A 26154-nucleotide genomic window follows, 5' to 3' on the forward strand; every position below is an offset into this window, starting at 1 on the left:
GGGCGGGAGAGGTCCGGAGGCTCTCGGCCGCGGGGAGCCGGGGGCGGCGGCGGCGCGGGCTCAGTCCCTCGCCGAGTCCCGCGGCGCGCACACGCCGACCTCACTCTCGCGCCGTCCGACCCATGCGCGCACACGCGCCCGCTCAGTGCTACAGTGACTACGAGTGCAGTGATAGAGTCTCGTGCCGCGGCGCCACGCGCGGCCAGAGCTGCGGTCGCCGGCTGGCGGCGGGCATGCGCCCGCGCCGGCAGCGCCGGGCGCCCGGCTGACATGCGCCGCGCCCGCGCCGCCGCCACGCCACCGCCCTCAGCGCCGGCGTCGGCGTGCGCCACCCCGCTGCTGCTGCTGCTGCTGCTCGCCCTGTTACATGTACGTCAGCCCACCCTCTGGAATCTGCTGGCTCCCTCCGCGCCACACCTCTAGCTGCTCGGCATAGCTCAGATACTTCACATACACAACACTCTTAAGGACAGATACACTTAACCTCCAGACTAGAGACTGCCGTCTTGTAAAATTTGAGACATAAAAGATCACCTCTGTTTCAATGTGCTACTAGTCCGTAGCTTGTATGTACATAGTAAAGCTGAAACCCCCAAAAATCATCTGAAAACCCCTTATATATAAATTAAAACCATGCCCTTAGAAAACCGTTAGGTACTTATATCAGAATTAAATTGGGTAAAGCATCCGAAAAGCCATCTGATAACTAATAAAACACCGGAAAAAACAAATTCCAACGAGTAAAAATAAATGTGGAGCGTTTGTCCTTGTCAGAGCATTCGATAAGTAATGCCTGTACGAGCCGGCGCAAGGCGATTCGGCATTCAGCTCGCATCATTATGTAAATGTCTGTGGGAATCGCCGTGAGGCGGGGACGTGTATGTCGGCCCTAACACACTTCACGAGCCATGTGCGAAAGCTAGCCATTGGAAAGTAATCTTTATTTGCGGAAATTGTTGGCAGAAAAAGTAGGGATGCGCACCAGAATAATCTGCGTAATATCAGCACAAAATGAGCGTTGGTCGGTGCTCGCATTGACAGTTTCCGCTGGCCGCATCCGCTGAAGTGGCGTGATTATCGCACGAGTCTGCGCGTTATCTACTGCTGCTGGACGCTGCGCCGCCTGAGCGCGCCGCGCCGCACGCACGTGACGCGCACCCTGATGGGCTCCTCTCATCCCACAACCCGAACACGAATGCTCCACGAAATGGAACTCGAGACTATATCTGTTTGCCCAGAGGTCGTTGCCTCCGTGACCCCTAAGCCTTAACAAAGGCAATCAAAACAATAAAATCCTTCTATGATGAAGTAGCCAAAGCTCACGTTATTCATGTGTAGGCACCGTACCGTGATGCCCATGAGATTGAACTCTACTTACAATTAGCTCTACAGTTTTACTATTTAAGCAACAACATTTTGTAAAGCTTTCTCAGACATTAGTCGTGTATGTAGATTATTTTTATCAAATCACTGTATCAGATTTACATTACATACACATCAGCGGCGAGGTTCGTGTAATCAGATCAGCATTTATTTGTTTCTTATTAGGATTAAGAGACTGGGGGCCCGATTCGGATTTTGTAATAGACATCGCCAAGATACGATAACGATATTATGTTTAAGATCTAACCTGTCAAATTTGACATTTCCGCGATTCTGAAGATACTCTTGAACGATTTCCACAAGATATTACTTAGAGATCTCATTCACATCTAATAGATATCTAACACGATCTATCGTAAAAGTGACATTGGTTGCCCGAATCTGCAAAAGAGAACTAGTTGAAATCTAAACTATAACGTATCTAGAATGGATCTAGTACGTGTCGTCTCTTGTGAATATCTTGAAGTTCGAATACGGCAGTGGGCCTCGAATTCCTGTTTGTATTTCACTAAACTTATGAGCTTCGTTTGTCAGAGATTACCTCGAATTTCTTAATTTTCTGCATGGTTATCAGTCAAATTCAGTTGAGAGACAGGTGTAAAGGCCATCGCCTTAAATGTCACTTAACGAGGATAAAATAATCTTTCAAAGGGCAAATCAAAACATTTTTAGGGCATGGGCAACACCAGCTCGCCGTTTTTTTAATTCCCCTAATAAGTAGGTAATTATTGTTTTCCATTAGTCTAAATTCTCCGCCCATAGTCAAACTTATTACAACCGAATTATAAAAACCTCGAAAAGAAGGCTCCTATACATTACGGTTCTTCTCAATTGCCTTTTTTTACCAAAACAACATCTAGTTGTCACAAACAGAAAGACGTGCTCAATCCTTTACAATAACAATTTTAGTTGCAGATGTAAAAGATAAGTACATAGTAGTACCTAGTAGAATAAGTAGGTAGTTACAGAAGTATTAAAAGGTACAATACAAAAAATCTTGACATTTACAAGAAATAATCCAATAAGTGTAAACGTGTAAGCCATTACTCTCCTTGACACCTTAATGTCGCGTATAATAAGTCGCTTCATTCAAATTGTACTTATTGAATATTGAATGTTTGTCTGTCCACTTAGCTTTCATCATAGACTACATACATATATATATACACATATATACATACATACAGCATAAGTGGAGTGGAGTAGTATGTATATATTTGATTACTTTATGCTTTCATGCAGATTAGCATTAATGCTTGTGTAGTTATTGCCTTGCATTAATCTGAAGCCTTTCAAAACCAGTACCTACTGCAGTAGATGCTGTTGTGAAAGTCTTTGCTTCTCAGTTGGCTCAGCAATAAACAGGCTATTATTCAATCTATACATGTTTGCTAAATAAATAGGTACCTACAATCAGATCTTACTTTTATACGCAGTTTTGTCAATTGGGAGTACCCAGGGAGTACCTATGTCAACATGGAATAAATATCTTGACCAAAAAGGAAGAATAACCAGAATCAATTTATTAGATATTAATATAATATCAACCACTTAACTAAAACATAGCGACACTTAACTAGGTATATTTCCAATATTAATGTAATTCTGTTTGGACTCAAGGAACACACACACATAGTATTTAATCTAATTTGGGACCGTATATTTTAGCAAGTAATACTTAAGTGCACAATGCACAAATGTACGTAGGTACCTACATATCTATTCTATTAGGAACCAAGATTCTCAGCAGTTCCTTAAAACCTGTGTTAGTTAACATGGCGCCAAGTGTTATCTGATCTACACAATAATGTGTTTCCGTACCTCAAAAGGAAAAAACAGAACCCTTATAGGATCACTTTGTTGTCCGTCCGCACGTCCGTCTGTCTATTGACGACTGTATTTGACGACTGGTCTGGCCTAGTGGGTAGTGACCCTGCCTGTTAAGCCGCGGTCCTGGGTTCGAATCCTGGTAAGGGCATTTATTTGTGTGATTAACACAGATATTTGTTCCTGAGTCTTGGGTGTTTTCTATGTATTTATGTATTTGTATATTATATATATCGTTGTCTGAGTGCCCACAACACAAGCCATCTTGAGCTTACTGTGGGACTTAGTCAATCTGTGTAAAACAGTCCTATAATATTTTTTTTTTTTTTTTTTATCTGTCTCTCAAGACCCTTTATCTCGGGAACGCGTGGAGGAATTTTGAGTTGAAATTTAATCCATGTACCCAAGTCTACGGTCCCTTAAAGCTGTGATAAAATCAAACTTCTAAGTTAACGTAAAAAAACATACGACCGTTTAAGCCGCAAAAAAACGTACATTTTGGCACTTTCATGGAATAAAAATTGATAGGGTACTTCCTGTTGACCTAGAACTGTGAAATTTGGCAAGTAATATCGTCTTACACTACAAAAACAGAGTTACGTTATGTTTCAGCAATATTATTATATTGAAGCCCAGTTCCCAGTTTTGACGACTGTTTACACTTTGAATACACATTTATTCTATTTTACCTACTTTTTTAACCTATTATTCAAAAGCAAATTAAAGCGACATCAAAAGTTAATAAAAACGATTGACAAAAAAGTGGCATGTCGGCAGATTCTGACATGTCTCACTAATGCTATGCCACCAGCTAAAATTATCTTGTATTAATACTTTTGCGAATAAAAATCTCTTTGGGTACCTCGTGATTATGAATTTCATAAAAAAACCCCCATGCAAAAAGGGCTTTAGGAGAATGAGCCCTGTGCGTTTCAGGTCACTGTTGACACTATAGGGGCCCGATTCGGATTTTGTAATAGACATTTATTAGATATCTTTTAGACATCGCCAAGATACGATAACGATATGTTTAAGATCTAACCTGTCAAATTTGACATTTCCGCGATTCTGGAGATATTCTTAAACGATTTACACAAGATATTACTTAGAGATCTAATTCACATCTAATAGATATCTAACACGATGTATCGTAAAAGTGACATTGGTTGCCCGAATTGCGCTGCAAAAGAGAACTAGTTGAAATCTAAACTATAACGTATCTAGAATGGATCTAGTACGTGTCGTCTCTTGTGAATATCTTGAAGTTCGAATACGGCAGTAGGCCACAAGGGCACTTTTACACGTCAACATTGAATTTACTTACAAGCAAAAAAGTAATAATAATACATCAACAATTATAAAATACAACTAACTGCAACTACCAAATCAAACTAACGTATTACAATTACTTAGATATGTATAAGGTCTCTTAATGTCGAATTATATAAAAAAAACTATAATAATAATATTAAAAAAACAGATAAATGGAAAAAATAAAATCTAAACTTATTATTTAGAGGTGTAAGTAAAAATGTCTCTAAGTGTCAGAACTATAAGATAACATAGTTTATCAAATTATCCTTAGAGATGTATAGGGTCTCCAAGAATCTGAATCCTGTTTAATTAACACATTCAGTAAGAGAAAAGAAATATACGAAAACCGAATGAGGCGTCTCACTGCAATGAAACTCAAAAATAAAGTTACTAAATATTAATATATTCGTGTTAGCTTAAACAGACCCTAATAGGTTTTTTTGTTTAATTTATTGAGAAACAAACAGTCTTAATAATCATATGAGCAACTTAGCTAATAGCTACAAATTGATTCCTTTATAGATAGACCTATAGTTTCCTAATTTACAAATTGTATCGAGGTACAATTGAAAAATAACAAAAGTGTAAACTTATAGTACCTACTAATTGTACATAACAAATGCTTAAGCAAGAGAAAATACTTAAATAACAAGTGCCTACTATCGGGTTGCTTGCAACATTACACCCTCATTTTAATAGCGAATATACAGTCCTCTTAAAGAGATTTAATGAACTGCCAAACATATCTGCGTCCATACATTTTTCATTGTACTGTTTACATGCGCGCCCAATATATGAATGCTGTGCGTGTTTCGTTCTGCTGTTAGGAATGCTAAATTAATGCCTTACTGCGACAACTACGTTCATTCTCAGATATCTAACATTTGACGTATCTTAACGTTCGAATTTGGCTGATTGTCTTATATGTGACGTCCCACGGCAAAAGGTACCTTATGGCGGTTGGCGCTTACGCTATTATTAACGCCGCTCCAATATTATTGCGGCGCTATGCGACGTAAGCGCCAGCAGCCATAAGGTACCTTTTGCCGTGGGACGTCACATATAGGCTCTCTGAGTAATACTACTGGTATCTACTTTACGTTGACAGCGACATCTTTGGGGTGATTTGGACAATGAACTAGCAAAGCTACATAATTATCGGCTCGAACAGTTTAGGTCCCATCCCATCCGTCCGGCAGCAATCACGAAACTTGGCATGCATAATAATATAGTTTTTAATTTTATAAGAATAAATAAGAAAATATAAAATATATTTTCATGAAAACTCTGAAAGCTACGAGTATTTGCGATCGGTTGCGTGAATGCGGTTGCATAATATTATAAGGAGAAATTACTACCTAATTCATTTCGAGCAATACCTAAATGTGTTATTTGTTTTATTCAATTGATTGCATTCTGTTCTGCCATTTCTTCCGCAATTACTTACTTTGAACAAAAAGTTTCTCATCCCTCATAATAATTGTATTATTCCTGTGTACCTTATTATGTATTATGAATGCGGAAGTAACTCTCTCTTTCTGTCTGTTACCTCTTCACGCTTAAACTGCAGGACTGATTTAGATGAAATTTGGTATGGAGATAGTTTTAGGCCCGAGGTCCCCATGCCATTGGGTAATTTTTATCGATCATCATCATCATCTCACGCAGACGAAGTCGCGGGCAGAAGCTTTTAAATTTATAAGACCCCTAACTCATGGAGTAGGCACTTGCAACATATAGGTACGTGGTCACCGCGGCGCTAGTGTAAATAAATGCGAAGGTTCAGTCAAGTGTAAAAATATGGCTGTAGACAACTTACTCAAAAATATGTCCCCTTCATAGTTCTCAACTCGCTGATACAAGAGCTATGGGACATATTTTGGAGTTTCAATTATGATTCGGTTAAATTGTGTTTTTTGAAAAACAAATTATAGCCAGCTTTTTATGAGTGTAGTATGATACCTTTGGGTATGGTGCTTTACGCACACTAGCATCCCAACCCCTCCCCCTGCCGCAACCCCCCCGCTCCCCCTTTTAGTATAAAATCTGTCCAGGATGATGGTTTTTTTTATTTTTGAGAAAAGTATTAAAGTTAGGAAAAAAGTGTTAAGATAGATAAGAAGAAATAATCCTTAATAAATCTTAAACAAAAAAGGTTATATGTCACTTTTTAATAAGACTCACTATATTCATCTATTAACTTGTTGAAGTTCAATATAACATAGTACGTGATAGTACTGACAGAAAATTCGTATGGGGAGAACCAGCTTGTTCAACAGTCAAATTTTGTTGAAGTTCATCTAGCTATAACATGAATATGGTACATCATATCAAAAAAATTGTTATAACCTTTTTTGTCAAGAATGTAATAAGAATTATTTATTTCATTAGTACTTTTTGCCTATATTATATACTTTCCCCAAAAATAAAAATAAACTGTCAACCGGGACATATTTCTTACTAAAAGGGGGGGTTGCGGCACTTGCGGCAGGGGGAGGGGTTGGGACGCTAGTGTGCGTAAAGCACCATACCCAAAGGTAGGTATCATACTATACTACATTCATAAAAGGCTGGCTATAATTTGTTTGTCTTCCCCATACATTAGACCACAACTTAATAGTCGAGAGCGGAGGCCCTAAACGACGGCGTTGCATGAACGAAAGATTTCCTTTGGCAGGATTGGTCCTTAGGACTCAAGGATGGATTTAAGAAGTGGAGCCACCCAGATTTCGGGGGGTGAGCTCTCAACTTTATCTAGACATCTATATGATTTTAGTTACTAGGCCAAGTTTGGTATCGTTTTCGTATAAATCGGGGATGCCGAGTTCATTTATGGTATCATAATGACACTATTCCGAAGTAAAAACACATAAAATATGAAAAAAATAATTAACAAGCTTTTATTAGGTCAACCTGTATGTAACTATGTAATGGAATCTTGCAAGTTAAATTTGATTGATCCCGGTTTCCGATTGAGCTGAAATTTTGCATACACATGTAAGTCGGGTGACAATGCAATATTATGATAACATCGAGCTGATCTGATGATGAAGACAGGAGGTGGCCATAGGAACTCTGTGATAAAACAACGCAACCTAATTGTGTTAGGGGTTTTTAGAATTGTCTCGATGAGTATTAGTTGTCTGTCGTAAGAAAAGAACAGTCAGCGATAAAAGCTTGTACTGTTGCGAACGCAACCTTTATTTGTATAAAATCTCAATACCTATATTCCTAATGCAGTAGCTAAACGCGGCCGTCGGGCTCGGCTAGTATTCGGAAGCTTTTCTTAAGCGCCAATAGGAGCGCTCCACATACTTTGTATCGTGGCCAATTAGAGGCACCTAAATTTAAACCACTTTTTGTACTATTCAAATTATGCAAATCACTCTCTCATCAGCCTTCATACAATATCCACCACTTCTACATTTAACCGTTTTGGCAAGAACCCTTGTAAACCAGTACTTTGGAGAATTATATCAGTTCACTAAGAATTGAAGCTTTTTATTTGAGTCGTCGAGCTCCTGACCTGCACGGCGGTTACATGTACCTACCAAAACATTAAATTTTTGCCAAAAACTTATTTTATTCCTCTTCACGCTTAAACTGCTGAACCAATTTAGTTGAAATTTGGTATAGAGATAGTTTGAGTCCCGGGGAAAAACAAATGATAGTGTTTATTACAAAAAAAAAACCCTAAAAATGAAAGGTAAGATGTAGGATTGTATGGGGAATCAATAAACGCTGAACCAATTTGGATGAAATCTATGTCTACATCTTTGATTTAGTTGATAATTATACTAAACTTGACTTAGAACCTAAACTTAAAAAATTATTAACCTCAGACGTAGCAGACGCTTAAAAACCCCCCTACCCAAAAATCCTGCCTAACCTACCTGCACCAAAAATCTGGGTGGCTCCACTGCTTAAATCCATCCTTGGGTCGTAAGGACCAATCCTGCCAAAGGAAATCTCTTGTTCATGCAACGCCGTTGTTGACGTAAGCAAATGTGGAATGATTTAACAGCGAACTCTTGTTTAATTTGATTTAGCTACCGTAAACGTGTTCGCGTTCATGCTTGAACGGCGTTGTTGGTAAACAAAGCCGGCGTGGGCGGCGGCGGCGCGGGAGAGGCGGCGCGGCGGCGGCGTGGGCGTGCCGCGCGCCGGGCGGGGCCGAGCCGGCCTGCGCGCCGCGCCCCGCCCACAACGCACGCGCCGCCGCCGCCGCATCCAAACCAAACGCGCTATTCGATGTAACTATGTACCTACTATTGACAATATTTACTTATCTAAGTACGTGCGATAACGTCAAATATGTACATGAAAACTCGGGTTACAAATAGCCTTTATTAAATTTAATAAAAGAACTTGGGTCTATTATCAATCAAACGAGTAAACAATAACGATATTAGCCACCGTGTAGGTACTCTATAATACCTATAATACTATAATATATTATACCTATTCAAGTGTTTGTTATTATTATTTGAATACACCCCATTAAAGGCTACCCGTAAAATTTACAATTGTTTTCCCGCTGAGCTCTAGAATAAAACAGACTTAGATAAATAATAAATTGCATACTTTTATTTAGCTATACATATCAAATAATTAATAGGTGTACAGGTGTAGGCACTTAATGAGTACCTAAATAAAATGACGACATTGAGTTTGATTGTAAACAGTTGTTGTTTGCAGTTACCCATTGAGCTCGTTGAAGTCTTTTGTAGGGAATCGACATTCTACAAAACATTAGAATTTTGTTAAAGATGTTTGGTTGGAGGTAGTAGTAGGTATTTATATTTCTGAGTTTCTGAGTTATGTTATGATCCTGGCAGGTAAATCCTGTATTTTATAAATAGCTGTAGGTACCTAATCCAAACGCCGAATTTACTAAAAATCGCGCGAACTTGCGATAATCGCGTAGTCGCGTTGTATTAGGACGACCCCTTCTAAGGCAAATTTTATATACACAGTAAAACCCGCTTAATACGATCACGTTTAATACGATTTCCCGCATAATACGACATTTTACGAGTTTTTTTTAATGGAGAACCAAATTCAAATAGAGAATTACTTTAAATTTTTATTAACAAGTTAAAGAGCCGATTTTTGTTCTATATATGGCAATACCGCATGTTCACCAGACACTCAATTCGTTCGCCTCTACCCACCAACCCCACCGTCACCAAGGTAATAAAACTAATAAAACAAAAAATACACCTATTTTAGTTTATGTTTGGCCCCGCCGTATGTAATGTACCTACAACCTACAACCTAATTCTCGCGTAATTGAATCCTCAACTACTAATTATTTATGCATATACATAATTATGTAATTATGTCGTATTATCACTATATAGTATAAAACAAAGTCGCTTCCCGCTGTCTGTCTATCCCTATGTATGCTTAGATCTTTAAAACTACGCAACGGATTTTGATGCGGTTTTTTTAATAGATAGAGTGATTCAAGGGGAAGGTTTATGTATAATTTGTTAACCCGTGTGAAGCCGGGGCAGGTCGCTAGTACTCGTAACTGTATTGTATAAGTTACAATTAAACACAATTTATTGGAAAATTGCAACGAAAGTGAAACCTGACCACTAATATATGATCATGCGCCATGTTGCGGAATTTCACTGTAACTATTTTTTTCATACTATACTGAAGTCACCCTATACATAAGAATAACAGCGCCCTCTTGACAATTGTTGTATTTGTACTTTTGTGAATGGGTAATTAATTAATAAACCATCATGAAAAACACAAGATCTTTTATTTTGCAAAACGTAAACTAAAACTGAAGACATTGACAGAACTGTCAAGAAGGCCTTAGACTAACTCTATACATAACAAGAAGTATTTGTTGTTGCCACAACAATGATCATGGTCTGGCTTTAAGCAAATATTTGAATTAGTTTTAACTTGAATCCTGTGTTCACCCGTAACGCTCCGCTAGTCGCTTTGCAGTAGTGATGACGTGATTTCTAAGATGGCGATGAGTGAAATCATGTTATCTCTCTCTAATCTAGTGAAACAGGTGCGTTCGCGATTACCCAGCGTTCGTTATTACCCGGCCTTCCCCTATGCTCTTTTCTTGAAGGTTTGAATTAATGTTGAAATTAATTAAACGTGATATTAAGCGAGAGAGAGAAGCTTAGAAAATGTATCTAAAGTGAAGTTGGTACTTGGTAGGTATGTTAGCTGATCTGTTAAATAACATAATATTAACCGCTCGGTTTCAATATTTCACCCCAGTGCACGGTGTAAGAATCTAGTTTCAAACACTACCTACCTACTGATATCGACATCTGTTGCCCAACGGATGTTCTTCTTGTGGTTCCGCCGCTCGCAGCTAGAGGTCGCTAACAATTAGACTGGGCATTAAATTCTCGCTTGTCTTTACTTTTTCATCCGCACAAAAAATCTCGTAGCCTTAGTATATTTGATATCTGTAATTATTAATTTCCGTATTCGATTATAACTTCTGCCGCCTTTAACTATTTGACCTTTAATCAAAGAAGATTAAAAAGACAAAGAAAAAACAGCTCAATGCACGCTCAATGAAATGTTTGTACGGCATACTTTACTTTACTCTTTGCTCCCTCCTCCGTCGGGACACCTACGCCGCACGGTTTGGATGTTGATGTTGCTATTGAAAATATAAATATCCTGCTCTGTAAGTTTATTTAAAGTTTTACTAGCACCAACTAGCACGTATCAAAAAACTGTTATGTCTGTAGTTACACGAAGCATTGGGAATGGTACAAAGGGTCGAAATCGATTTTATTAATTTCTTTCAATATAAACGCTTGAAACATATTGTGAATGTGCCTCCTCGTGCAGGCTTACTGAGCTATATGGTGTTGTATTACAGACGACGGCGGGCGCTGGCGTGTTCGAGCTGCAGATCCTGGAGTTCAGCAACTACCGACTGCAGCTGGCGAGCGGCGCGTGCTGCGGCGGCGGCGCGGGCGGTGTAGCCGGGGCGGCGGGCGGTGTAGCCGGGGCGGCGTGCGCCGCGCCGTGCCGCACGCGCTTCTCGCTGTGCCTCAAGGAGTACCAGTCGGCGGCCGCCCCCGGCGCCTGCTCCTTCGGCCGCGCCGCCTCGCCCGTGCTCGGCACCGACTCCTTCACGCTCGCCGAGCCGCTCTACACGCTCGCACTGCCCTTTTCTTTTCGGTGGACGGTTAGTATACATATATCTTTATGTTATTTTAATATGTATAACTTTTGTTATTTTAAGATGCTTTTAGATTTGTCAATAATGATTCACACCTCACCGTTGACCTTAGATGAGATTCAAGTTTGACATGTAGGTAGGTACCTATATAACTACATACTTTGACTCGTGGTCTAATAAAACATGGTCTTCTCTTCCCAGAGTGTCTCTTGCCTACGTCACAATAACATTGCCACTTTATTTCAACATAACATGTTACATAGGTACATTATATCTATGGTCAATAAGTTAATTTATTTCTTTATAATTTAATAATTTTCATTTATATGTATTTTATCTTAAATTTTACAATAACACGTCATTTTTAGGGTTCCGTAGCCAAATGGCAAAAAACGGAACCCTTATAGATTCGTCATGTCTGTCTGTCTGTCCGTCTGTCCGTCTGTCCGTCCGTATGTCACAGCCACTTTTCTCCGAAACTATAAGAACTATACTGTTGAAACTTGGTAAGTAGATGTATTCTGTGAACCGCATTAAGATTTTCACACAAAAATAGAAAAAAAACAATAAATTTTTGGGGTTCCCCATACTTCGAACTGAAACTCAAAAATTTTTTTTTCATCAAACCCATACGTGTGGGGTATTTATGGATAGGTCTTCAAAAATGATATTGAGGTTTCTAATATCATTTTTTTCTAAACTGAATAGTTTGCGCGAGAGACACTTCCAAAGTGGTAAAATGTGTGTCCCCCCTCCTGTAACTTCTAAAATAAGAGAATGATAAAACTAAAAAAAATATATGATGTACATTACCATGTAAACTTCCACCGAAAATTGGTTTGAACGAGATCTAGTAAGTAGATTTTTTTTATACGTCATAAATCGCCTAAATACGGAACCCTTCATGGGCGAGTCCGACTCGCACTTGGCCGCTTTTTTAATTATTCGTTAGCAATATCTTCCGATTCACGAAAGAAATTTCAGACGTTCGGGTAATTCTGTTTACACTATTGGCAACACAGGATAGCGCTGTCACATTTGACAATCCGCCATTTTGTCCCTGACCGACCGTCCTTGTCGAACGCGTGTTAATTGTTATTTCCTTCTCGCTCAGTGTCAGCAGTCGCAGTTTTTTCCAAACTTTTCACGTCGTAAGCTTGGTAATTAATGTTTTGTTACGAAAATGGTTGGCTGCTCTATTCGGAACTGTAAGAGTAGGAGTGAAAAGTGCAGTATAGATTTGTTTTATTTTACTATGTTTCTACATGAATAACTTAAAATTAATGCCGTTAAAAGAATTTTCACCGTTGGTTAAAATTCTCCCACATTTTAAAGTTTGAGAACCTGTAAACAGCATGATGACGTAGGCAAGTGACAGTTAGGTCATTCGCGAATCTCGGAAGAGAGTACCAGGCGGAGTATATTATTATACTCCGCCTGGTATATACTTACTACTTACTTTCGTATTTTACATGCAATTAATGTTAACACCCTCCCACCGCAAACAAATACTCAATAGTTATTTGTACAACAAGAGATCAAAGTTTGATATTTCTTCGAGTGCTTATTTTGACTCCCGTGCAAGCGAAAGATTGAGCGTAGTAAGGGACTCAAAAGCGCACGAGATGTAAATAACTTTGATCTCGTGTAGTACACAACATTTTTCACCTCAGCAGTGAGAACATATTAGAGAACCCGAAAAATGTATTCCTTCTTCATCACTTACCTCTATTCACTCATGTTTTCTTAAGATATACCAACAATTAAATTTTCACCTCAGCAGCTCGAACAAGGGTACTTAGCTACTTAAAAACAGTGAGCAAAATCGCATTTTGCTCACTGAGTGAGCAAAATCGCATTTTGTTCATTTTGTCCCACTCAGTGAGCAAAATGCGATTTTGCTCACTGTTTTTAAGTAGCAAAGTACCCTTGTTCGAGCTGCTGAGGTGAAAATAAACATAACAAACCATACAACATAATACCAAAAGAACAATACTCGGCACCTATGCTCGGCACGTGATTCGCCTCTCTACGAGGCATCCTCAGGACTCAGAGGATGCTAGAGATGTTGACGGTCTGACGCCCGGGCGTTCCGTTACCGTAAAATGTAAATAAAAAGCGGCCAAGTGCGAGTCGGACTCGCCCATGAAGGGTTCCGTATTTAGGGGATTTATGACGTATTAAAAAAACTACTTACTAGATCTTGTTCAAACCAATTTTCGGTGGAAGTTTGCATGGTAATGTACATCATATATTTTTTTTAGTTTTATCATTCTCTTATTTTAGAAGTTACAGGGGAGGGGGACACACATTTTACCACTTTGGAAGTGTCTCTCGCGCAAACTATTCAGTTTAGAAAAAATTATATTAGAAACCTCAATATCATTTTTGAAGACCTATCTATAGAATTTTTTTTTCTGATGTGTATTGCAGCGCTCGTTCACGCTGATCCTTCAAGCGTACGACGACTACAACTACACAACGGCGGAGGGAACGGAGTCGGGGCTGATCGTGGAGGCGTGGTGGTCGGGCATCGTGGAGCCGGGCGCGGCGTGGCACGCGCTGCGGCACGCGGGCGCGGCGGCCGGCGTGGCGTACCGCGTGCGCGTCTCCTGCGCGGCCAACTACTACAACACCACGTGCACCACCTTCTGCCGTGCGCGCGACGACAAGTTCGGCCACTACGCCTGTGACGACACCGGCGCCAAGCGTTGCCTGCCCGGCTGGCGCGGCGACAACTGCGAGCAGCGTACGTATACAACGTTACCCTAGCTAATTGACCTCTGCTCTGGCTATTTCTGTTTACTGCCTTTTTACTTACCCCGTTCTTTTTGTTGCAGCTGTATGCAAAGAGGGCTGCCATCCAACTCACGGCCGCTGTGATCGCCCCGGAGATTGCGAGTAAGTTTTCTATTGCGATAATTATTTAAGTAGATTATTATGCACGTACGTCTCATACATTAGGTACCTAATGATCGTTTTAATTAGATGCGGATTGACCACAAAAGATGTTTATTAACAGCTGCCGGCCTGGATGGCGCGGCGCGCTGTGCTCACAATGTCAGCCTTACCCGGGCTGCAAGCACGGCTACTGCAACGGCTCCTCCTGGGACTGCACGTGCGACACCAACTGGGGCGGCATCCTATGCGACCAGGACCTCAACTACTGCGGCACCCACGAGCCCTGCCTGCACGGCGGTACCTGCGAAAACACAGCTCCCGATCAATACCTGTGCACCTGCGCCGAGGGTTTCTCCGGGGCGGACTGCGAGCGGGTGGACAACCCATGCGCGCCGCAGCCGTGCGCGCATGGCGCGTGCTCGCTGCGCGCGGCGCCGCCCGGCTTCAGCTGCGCGTGCGCGGCGGGCTGGGGCGGCGCACTGTGCGACCAGGACGTGGACGACTGCGCCAGCCAGCCCTGCGCGCACGGCGCCACCTGCCGCGACCGCCTCAACGGCTTCGACTGCGAGTGCGCTCCCGGCTGGACCGGACCCACTTGCACCGAAGGTGACGCTCCTCTGTTTGTTCAACCAGATACTCCGTATAGTAATCCTAAGAGACTTATTTATTTGCTTAGCAGTAAAGTCACGTAGGTAAAAGTACATTTAGTCGCTGTTTTTCATCATCGGCCATCCTCCATACCTACGTACATATATTGTATCCGCAGACGTCGACGAGTGCGCGGTGACCCCCGAGCGTGAAGGCGCGGAGGGCGCGGAGGGCCCGCTGGGCCCGTGCGTGAACGCGGCGACGTGCAACAACACGCCGGGCGGCTACCTGTGCAGCTGCCTGGCCGGCTGGACGGGCCGCGACTGCGAGTCCAACGTGGACGACTGCACGGGCCAGTGCCTCAACGGAGCCACTTGTATAGACCTGGTGGACGACTTCCACTGCGCGTGCGCGGCGGGCTACGCGGGCCGCACGTGCGAGCGCGACGTGGACGACTGCGCGCCGCGCCCGTGCCGCAACGGCGGCGAGTGCGTCGACCTGCTCGACGCCTACCGCTGCATCTGCCCTGTCGGCTTCTCCGGCGTCGACTGCGAGGTGAGACAAAGCCCGTAAACGACCGCTTGCTAACCCTTCATCAATCACATTTATATCTACCCTCATGTTGCCTTTTAATATTTGACTAACCTTGCAATATTTTTCTATCTGGTGTAACTGAGTACATATTTAACTTGACTAATCGTAATTTAACTTTCCCATTCAGGGTTGCACTAACACACTAACGAGTCTTCTGCTTTTTTAGCTGTCCTCCTGCTTTGGAAGGTATTGTCCGGTAAGTGATTATAAAATTATGAGCGTGAGTTTGTAAATGTTTACCTATTTATGTGTTATGTAACTTATGTACCTATTCAAAATATCACTGTTGTTACAAACTGAAATAAATATGTCCTGATCACTCGACCACGGCGGTACCCGTACCCGTCTTAAATTCCCTGGTGGATGCTATCTCTTGAAAGGCTATTAGGCGCATTTGACCAACTCTAAGGGCGATCAGTGTGTGCTTGCACCTCCTATACGAATCCTTTACTAGATTACGGTATAGCGAGAGACAACTAGGGAGAAAATCAAATTTAATTATGAAAATATGTAGGTATTTTAATTTGTTTTTTGAAGTAGTCACACTACTATATTTACATTAAAAACTGAATTAGATATCATACACTAAAGAAAATGTGACCAAATCCACCGGTGGCCGAGGCGGGAACCGAACTCGCGTCTTCAGCTTACGCGGCTAACATCCTGACCACTAGATCATTGTTGTTGTTGTCATTTCACAAAAATATGTTTTCATTCATAATTATGTTCATATGCAGGATGACCGCGACCACTGCGCGGGATCGCCGTGCGCCAACGGCGCGCCGTGCTACACCGCGCAGAGCGACTACTACTGCCACTGCGCGCCGGGCTGGACCGGCAAGAACTGCACGCAGTACCGCGACCGTGAGTACCGACGATATTGTCACCGCTAGCGCAACATATATACCTCTAATATACCTATCCTATCCGTCTCCGGTTATGGTAATGGTGTTCGTGAGTGCCCCAAAAGCACCACAAAACTCGCAACTAGGTACGAACTATTTTCCTTCGTTCTTATGCGGGCCAAAAGTGAAGTTGTTTGATTTTTCAGGAGCAGTGGTGGAGAACGAGCCGTGCGTGAACGGTGCGGCGTGCGAGCACGGGCAGTGCGTGCGCGCGCCGCCCGCGCCGCCGCGCTGCGTCTGCGCGCCCAACTACGCCGGATCCACCTGCCAGGAACGTAAGTATCAATAAACATGTAATACCTACTATAATTCTATTGAGAATCCTAACCGATTTGTTGCTTATTTTATAAGGTAACTTGCAAGAGTCTTGCATATTATCAACCGATATATATAGGTAATATCACCCCAATGAGCTCGCTGTATTAGGTACCTACTGTTGTAGATTGTCATACTTGATGATTGTTGCAGGTGTAGAGGAATGTGTGACGGGTGGATGCGGCGTCGGCGGCGCCTGCGTGGAGGTGGCGGGGGCGCCGCGCTGCGTCTGCCGCGCCGGCTTCAGCGGCGCACACTGCGAACTCGGTAACGATTATCCACCATTGGTCGCTAGTTTATAAGTCTGTCGACACATGTCGCTCAACAAGAACTTTACGTTTCAGAGGTCGACGAGTGTGTCGGCAACCCGTGTCGCAACAACGCCACTTGCATCGATGGCGTCGCTGACTTCACCTGCGTGTGCCGCGACGGCTGGACCGGTAAGAGACATTTTATACTATCAATGGATGACTCCTAATTTGTTTGCCATGGTCGTTCGGGTTTTCATACAGTATTATTTTGTATACAGGAAAGACCTGTGCCATCCGCGTGGAAGACGGTGCTCGCTGCGTGGACGGATCGTGCGGTAACGGCGGCACGTGCGTGCGCGAGGCGGGCGTGTGGCGCTGCGCTTGCCCCGCCGGCCGGGCGGGCGCCGCGTGCGAGACCGCGCCCGCCGCGCCGCCGCCCGCGCCGGCGTGTGCGTGCGCCCACGGCGGCACGTGCACCGCCGCGGGCACCGGCTGGACGTGCGCGTGCACGCCGGGATGGACGGGCGCACACTGCGAGCACGCGGTGGACGCGTGCGCCGCGTCGCCGTGCCGCAATGGCGGACGCTGCGTGGGCGGGCCGGGCTGGTGGACGTGCGAGTGCGCGGCGGGCTGGGCGGGCCCGGAGTGCGGCGCACGCGTGCCCCCCGCGCCCCCCGCCGCGGACTGCAGCCCCGCGTGCCCCGCGCCCGCCGCCTGCGTGCGCGACCCCAACCCGGACCGGCCCGCGCGGTGCGTCTGCCCCCGCGCTGCTAGACGCTGCCTAGAACGTAAGTTTTTTTTTTTTTTAATTTACTGAGAAACAAACAGTCTTAATAAACATATGAGCAACTTAGCTAATAGCTACAAATTGATTCCTTTATAGACCTATAGTTTCCTAATTTACAACAAGTATTCTCTTGTTTATTTCTTCTTAAACCTGTACCTCTACCTTATTTGTCAGCAACTACCTACTACCCTTTTTCTCGCTGCAGCAAAAATTTCGTTGTCTTTTTATGGCATCATACCTAGAGGGCCATTTTTGGGTGTTCCTTCGTTTTCCAATTTAGATCTCCTTTCGATTCTATGTGTTTCTTTTAGATGTCGTTATATTTAATTTACAACATCTTTTTTTATTTAACATACTTTACTGTTTATTTATGTATTTGTACTTACCAACCTTTGATCAACACGGGCTTCCGACAGGTCGGATGGGATAGGCCCAAGCGATATCTTGACATTCAAATCATTCTGCCATTTTTCGCGGGGGGGAACGTGCACACAGTCGCACTTCTCACACACTTGCATACAAAATCCAATCTGTAATGACGACACAAATACATAGAAAATGACACCCTACACAGACAAATCTTGCACACCTCGATCTGTTTTTGTGTCCGTACGAGTCACAAGTGTCACAACACGCACACTAACACATTTTCGTCAAGAGATGAGAAGTCGGATTTGTTGCTCGACCGATCCGCAATTTGTACTGGGCGAGAAAAATCGATAAATCCAGCAATTACATGAGACTAAAATATAATAATTGTGTTTAAATATAATTAAACGTATGACATGTAAAAAAAATATTACGTGTGAAATGTAACACCTTGTTTTTGTGAATTTGATGTCCCCGACCTCTTTTTACAACAAAAAACCGACCAATTAGGCATTTTTTCTGCTGCTGTGTTCACTCGCGCGTCTGGACCCGGGTGTAGTTAAAAATCCGAGCGCAACTAGTTTTATTACCCGCGCTAGATCAGTTGATCTCGTACCTAGGCAGAGGGGAAATAGTGCGAATGCCGCATCCCTTCCGTGTTGATCGAAGTTACCAACGGTATTCCGTATTGCTAGTACATAGGTATATAATTTTTATCCAAAGGCATTTAAGTAAATAATATATGTTACAGAAATCGCCGGTTTGGAGTTAGAGGACGGTTTCTCCGAGTGGGGCGTGGACGAGGAGGAGAGCGGCGACGCGGGTGCGGGCGGGGGCGGCGGCGCGGGGGGAGGGGCGTGCGGCGTCGACAACGGCACGTGGTGGTGGGGCTGCAACGCGTGCTGGTGCCGCGCCGGCGCGCCCGTCTGCACGCGCCTCTGGTGCGGCCTGCCCGACTGCCTCGCGCCCGGCGCGCAGCCCTGCCGCACCGATGAGGTAGGTACTTCAAATTGCACGTCGCTCTGATATTACACCTTCGTGCAGGCCCCTCTACTCAATAACAGATAGAAAGGGTACAAAAAATATTTATTAAAGCTCTTGAATTCTAAATAAGGGGTAACTATGAAAATTACGCCTCCTCAATATCAAGACACAATCTTCAACCTCTGTCATTAAGGCGCTCCTGTAATGATTTAGTATTCTTATTTAAAATAATTAATAATCTTGTGGATGCTCCTGAACTTCTACATAATGTATGTGTAATGCTTCCTGTATCTACTAAAATTTCTATGTTAATGTCATAGCTGTTGGATCTCCAAATAAATAAAATAAAATAAAAATAAAATAAAATACAGGTTTTCGAGTGCCTCGTAGAACAGAACGTGGTTGTCGGAGCAAAATGCTGTTCAGTGTTGGAATATGTCGAACTAAATATGCACAGCAATCGTACATTAAACGCGCATGCAGGTTGTATAATGAAAAGTGTATGAACGCGGATATATTTGGCAGTTCGTTAGGATTATTCAAAAAGAAGGTTTATTCTTTATTAAATTAGTGTGAAAGTTCGGTTAAGCTAACTCATTATTTGTTACTTACAGTTGTTATACCTACTCCGATGACATTTCATAGTATTAAGTTTATTACAAAATATGTTTTGCATATAGGAAACTATAGGTCTACATTATAAAAAAATTCTAGCTGTTTAGCCTACTTACCTACATGTTTTATATTACTGTTTGTTTCTAAATAAAAAAAATAAAAAAAAAAACAGATTCCGCCACCTTTCTAAACCAATGAACTAATCCCAATCAACAATACACGTGAGTACCTACCTACTTGCTTTTTAGACAGTTTAATATCTATTATATATCTAGCCTATTTAACTTCAGCCCACTAATATTTTATTTTATTTTAGTACATGGAAAACCAACAGCACTATATATATATCCAGAAATTACAATAGAATCACAGAGGCAATTATCTAGGTTCTCACTTATAGAAATATAATAAATTATAAAAAGTTTTTGCCCAACGTAGTTACATAATACAAGTTCACAAAGCATAATAAGAACAGAATGATCTATATAGGGTGGATTTTCTTTTTGGGTCAGTGAGGGCAGCTACCAGATCCCGTACTGCTACGAAAAAACAGTCTTAGAAGACCTTCCCTCGATTTCAAATTAATGAAGATTGGCTTTTACAAATTTTGGAAAAAACATACAGGGTGAGAGATAAAGGTCATTTTTGACAAACTTTTTTTTGATGCCAATCGATCCCATTCCTATTGAAGATCGTTGACCTTGTAGATCATTTAAAACTGCTTAAAAAATTAGATAGTTATGGAATTAGAGGTCAAACAAATAACTGGCTTAGATCTTATTTAACCAATAGACAGCAATGTACTGAAATATCAAAATTTGTTGAGATTGAATAAAAAAAAATGTGAAATTGTATTCACAATTTTCTATCTCGCCCATCAATCCTACAGCAATGTCTTCATACAGTATTATGGACCTTAAATCTAACCTTTGTACGGACAGTACAACAGATTGGCCAGATAGAAAAATGTGAGTTAAATTTCACGTTTTCTCCATAGTAGGGTCATTCTCTCATTTCGTGCAAATCGGTGAGATTCTCTCGATTTGTAATTTTTCTTTTAAATGGTAAACTTTTGGGTTTCGTCAATTTGTGGATTCATTTATTAACATTTTTCTGCTAAAGGCACCTTTGTAACGTTATTACTTTTCATTTAATAAGGCTACTGGTAATGAACTACGCGCTGGTAATGAAATCGGCCGAGATGGTAATTTTATCAGTGGACGGTAATGAAACAAACTTATGAAATCGAACATAAAAAAACTGTATTTCAAGAAAATTAACACCAATTAAAATCAGCAATATTAAAAACATGTGTCTTAAGCACTGCGGAGATGATCAAACCGACTTGACATACACTTGGGGTTGACAATCTCAACTTATAATGTTCAAGCTAGATGGTACATTTACCATTTACTTATCATCATTATGAGTCGAGATTGTCAACCCCAAGTGTTTGTTAAGTCGGTTTGATCATCTGCACACCATATCACATAAAACATAGTTTTCAAATTTTCAAAAATTAGCATAAACAAAATATATTTAAATCATTCGCGTTTTGTACCTATGTAATTTTTTTCCGTTTTAACCCTATATTGTGGGGTGTCGTTGGATAGGTCTTTAAAAATAAATAGGAGTTTGCAAACAACATTTTGTGATAAAGTGAATCATTTCGGAAATAATAATTTAGAAAGAACAAAAAACAGTTATTCCTTCTAACTTTTGAAAAATCGATCCAAAAAATATGAAAAAAATAACAAAAATAGTGCTTTATAAATTAATTCAAACAAAATTAAAGCAAACTTGATAAGTTAAGCCGTTTATGAGTTATCGCTAAAAGTCTTCCCTTCTTATTTTATTTAAAAGCCTGGCAACCCTTATTTGTGCCAAATTTTTGCAAGCAACCCTATAACCACATAATAGTGACCGGAAAAAGATAGGCAACCTAGTTGATTTATATTGTACAAGTTGTATACCTTCCATTGGAACTTATTTCGTTTGTCAGACAGATCGGTGAAATTTGAAGAAAAAAAATTTTTTTTTCAACAAATAATTAAAAATAGTCTTGACCATATTTCTTTAAGCAACCCTATTTATTTATGTTCAGGAACATATTTCATAATATGTAAGTTTCATCCGTCAGACATATCGGTGAAGGTCGACCATCTTAGACTACAAAGGCTCCCCGGTTGGGCTCCCCTATTATCATATACAGTTTTAAATGTTTATAACAACGTAATATTTATAATAACTAAGCCTCTTTCCATTAAATGCACTGCCTCGAATATATTATCATTACCTTCTTAAGTCATTCATTACCTTCCCCAGTAAAATTGGAAGGAAAAGAAGTGAATGAAACCGATATGAATGAAGTTTTGGAAGTTTTTGTCGCCTACATCAGTTGGCAGCAGACCTTAATTTTGCAGAATAAACCATCTGAAAGGCGACACTAAAACACTTCATTACGTATAATTATAATAATGTACACTTGCTACTTACTTGAGAACCACACTCCTTCCCGACCCGAGAGATCGTATATATTTTCGCTAACAGCGGCATACCGGCGTCCGCTACGAGATCACGCGGCCAACTGACTGACGAACAATGTGTTGCATCGGCGGTAGGCGTTAAATACCCTCGCTATATAGCAAAATATAGCTAATCTATTTCTCGCGTCGGTAATGAATAAATTACTTGAACCATACACTTATAAGGCTGTATAGTTTTTATTATTTATTTCTAGCTTCTAATATTATACGATTTAAAACATAACTAAATAAGTCATTTATTGAACAAACAATGAATTTTCTATTTGTAGTATCTTAAGGTTAAAATGTAGGTCAAAGTTATATCTTCACGCGTTACATGTAGAGATGAATGAAAAAATTGGGTGTTAATTGTACATATAAAGAAAATACATACCTTTTTAGAATTGTTCATTGGAGAGACATATACTTTAGGCCGTATGTTACAACCTTGCATTAACAGATATTCGTAAACGCCACCACATTTTTGGTAAATTTCCGAAAACACCGATTTGCACGAAATGCGAGAACGACCCAGTAAATTTATGGAAAAAGTTTTTATTAATTTGTGGCTTTTTAGTACATTACCGTTAGTTGACCCCAAAGAAACTATTGATACTGGATAGGAATGGAATCGATTCATCATCATCCTGGCGTCAATCCCAGCTGTGCCCCCGCGCGGGGCGCGAGGACCCGGGGTCCGCCTTCCGACTCCTTCGTGTCCACTTTGCCCGATCTTCGGCGTCCCTGGTGGTGAGTCCGTTGGCACGCATGTCCTCCTTAACGACATCAAGCCATCGCTTCCTGGGCCGGCCTTTTCTTCCCGTACCGGGAGGAGGCGGCATGGCCAGGCATTTGTTACCCACGTAACTTGCCGATCTGCGCGAGACGTGGCCATACCAACGAAGGCGGCACTCTTGCAGGAATGGAATCGATTGGCATATAAAAATAGCATGTGAAAAATAAAAGTTTTCATTTTCATACAAATTGTATCGGAAAACTTTTCCTCGATTTGTGTCTTTTGTAGCCGGAAATATTTTTTTGGTTCTATACAAGTTTTTGATTCTCTATAGGAATGGGATCGATTGGCATCAAAAATTTTTTTGTCAAAAATGACCTTTTTCTCGCACCCTGTATGTTTTTTCCAAAATCTGTAACTAGCAATCTCCATCAATTTGAGATCGAGGGAAGGTCTTCTAAGACCAATTTCGTGTAGCCGTACGGGATCTGATAGCTGCCCTCACTGACCCAAAAAGAAAATCCACCCTGTATATACCTATATCATCGATGTTTACAAAAAATAAAAGCGCAGGTGGCCTAGCGGTAAGGGCGTGTGACTTACAATCCGGAGGTCGCGAGTTCAAAGTTTCAAACCCCGGCTCGTACCAATGAGCTTTTCGGAACTTATAATTATATATATTTTTAAAGAAGAAAAAACCTTCTAGTACACATTCAATAATGCACCGAGCCCTGACCTGCGCCAGAATTATTGTCACCCATGAAATATATTAATTTATTTTTTATTACTTGTATTGTATGCTATCACTACATAGGTAAGTCATTATCACAATTTATAAGAATTTTATTTATACTCATGCCTGCTGTGCATATGAACCTGTTTTTTCTATATTTAGTAATAAATACCTTGGTAATTACTAATGGGACGAAAATGATTAAGCCTCCTTGACGGAAGATTAAATAGTTCTTATTAAGCATATACATGACTCGTACCATTACCATATATATACTATTCAGGCATTCCGGTGTAAAATTCATAAAGTTTATTTACTGAGACGTGATTGTAACATCGCCTATTGCGGTTCCAGGTGTGCGTCCCAGCGGCGCCGTCGCTGTGCCTGCGGCCCGTGTGCGCGCCGCTGGGCGAGTGCCGGCGCGTGGCGGGGCGGCGCGTGGAGCCGCCCGCGCTGCCCGCGCCGGCCGCGTGCTGGCCCGGCGCGCGCCCCGCCGCCGCCGCCGCCGCCGCGCCCGCCGGCTGCGCGCGCGTCTCGCTCCAGCTCGCGCGAGAGCGCCTCGCCCGCGGCGCGCACGTGGAGCGTGCTTGCGGCGCGCTGCGTCGCGCCCTAGCCGCCGCGCTGGCGTCGCGCGCCGACAACGCGCCGCCTCCGCCGCTGGTGCTACTCTGTGATCTCGCCGTCGACGACGACGACGCACTTGATCTCGCTATTGTAAGTATTATCTCGTACTGGTTTTATAGTGGCTCTGTGCTGTAGACCTCGCGAGCATAGCTTATTGGGACCGTGCACGATGACAGCGCCACACAGCGGTTTGATCAATCAACAATACAAAGATTAATTTATTAAAAAAAAATACGAAGTATAAGTGAAAAAAAAAATACAAAAAGTTTGTCTTACTGTGGATCGAACCCAGACTTTCTGTGTGCAAACAAAAAAAGCGATTGTTTACAAAATGCGCCATGACAATTCTTAGCTAAGCTGACGAAATTCGGCTACTCATTCTCGAGTACAAACTAAATATCTAAATACTTCCTAAACCAGCGATACAATTTTTCTGCATTTTTTGCCATTTACTATGTAAATATGTCTCAAAAAGAAAATACTCTTATGATATCGATACGACTATTTGTTTAAGCGCGAGGTATCACAACTCCTCCATTTTTGAAAATTTCCAAAAACGGGATCGACAAAAAAAAATTATTTACTCATAGAATCTGGTCACAAAATTTCACAAGAATCGGTTGAGAATTGTGACCTGTAGAGGAGAACATCCGGACATACAAAAGCAAAATGCCGGAGTCAAAACGTCGCTACGCTTCGGTCAATTAAAAGCGCGAAACAACTTGTGATCATGATGACCTGAAATTTCAAAGTCCCTAAATTAAATCCAACGTCCTTGTTAATCTTTCTCGTATCAATTTCAATCACCGCAAAAAATATTGGAAACAGTGCTTCGCTTACTGGCTCCACAAGCCTAAATCGTATAAAATCGTTTCAGTGGGTCGGAGAAGAAGAAAGTCTGGAGGGCTCGTCGAGCGCCGGCGCGCTGGCCGCCGCAGTGCGCGCGCTGAGCGAGCTGGTGGCGCGGCGGCGGCTGGCGCACCACCCGCTGCTGGGCGCCGCGCTGCGCCTGCGCGTGCCGCACGCGCCGCCGGCGACCGCCGCCTCCACCGGCGCGCCCGGCCTGCTCACGCTGGCGGCCGTCGTACCCGTGCTGCTGCTGGCGGCGGCGGGGGGCGCCGCGTTCGCCGTGCGCCGCCGTCGCGCCGCCGCAGCCGAGCGTTCGCGCCGCTGCGACGAGGAGAAGTCCAACAACCTGCAGAACGAGGAGAACCTGCGGCGCTATGCGAACCCGCTGCGCGAGTCTCCGCGCGCGCCGGGCGGGGTGGGCGCGGGCGGCGCGGTGCGAGCGGGCGAGCCGCTGCCGCGGGCGCACTCGCTGTACAAGGCTCAGAACGCGGACGCGCGCAACCACACGCCGCCGCGCGACAAGGAGCTGACGAAGCGCGCGCTGCCGCCCGACGCGCCGCCGCCGCCCGCGCCCGCGCCGGCCGCGCGCCACCCGCCGCCGGAGCGCCTCACGGTGCTGGTGTAGTGATACCTGCCGCCTGTAGAGTACAGGCCAGGCTCTAGCTGTAGCT

General features: G+C 42.7%; 1 protein-coding gene across 2 annotated transcripts; it reads left to right on the forward strand.

Annotated features, from left to right (window-relative positions):
• On the forward strand, positions 1-26154 carry LOC134655877 (protein jagged-1b-like). Of its 2 annotated transcripts, none has more exons than XM_063511367.1 (14): positions 1-369; positions 11402-11713; positions 14141-14456; positions 14548-14608; positions 14730-15214; positions 15375-15751; positions 16528-16654; positions 16842-16970; positions 17164-17277; positions 17340-17450; positions 17540-18049; positions 19169-19413; positions 24365-24724; positions 25512-26154. In XM_063511367.1, the coding sequence occupies exons 1-14, from the start codon at positions 271-273 to the stop codon at positions 26106-26108; spliced, it is 3843 nt and encodes a 1280-aa protein (XP_063367437.1). In that variant the 5' UTR covers positions 1-270; the 3' UTR covers positions 26109-26154. The 2 variants fall into 2 exon arrangements, with proteins under 2 accessions (XP_063367437.1, XP_063367438.1); XM_063511368.1 differs by having other exon boundaries at positions 17355-17450.

This window comes from Cydia amplana, chromosome 17 (assembly GCF_948474715.1).
Source record: "Cydia amplana chromosome 17, ilCydAmpl1.1, whole genome shotgun sequence".
In the NCBI taxonomy this organism is placed as follows: domain Eukaryota; kingdom Metazoa; phylum Arthropoda; class Insecta; order Lepidoptera; family Tortricidae; genus Cydia; species Cydia amplana.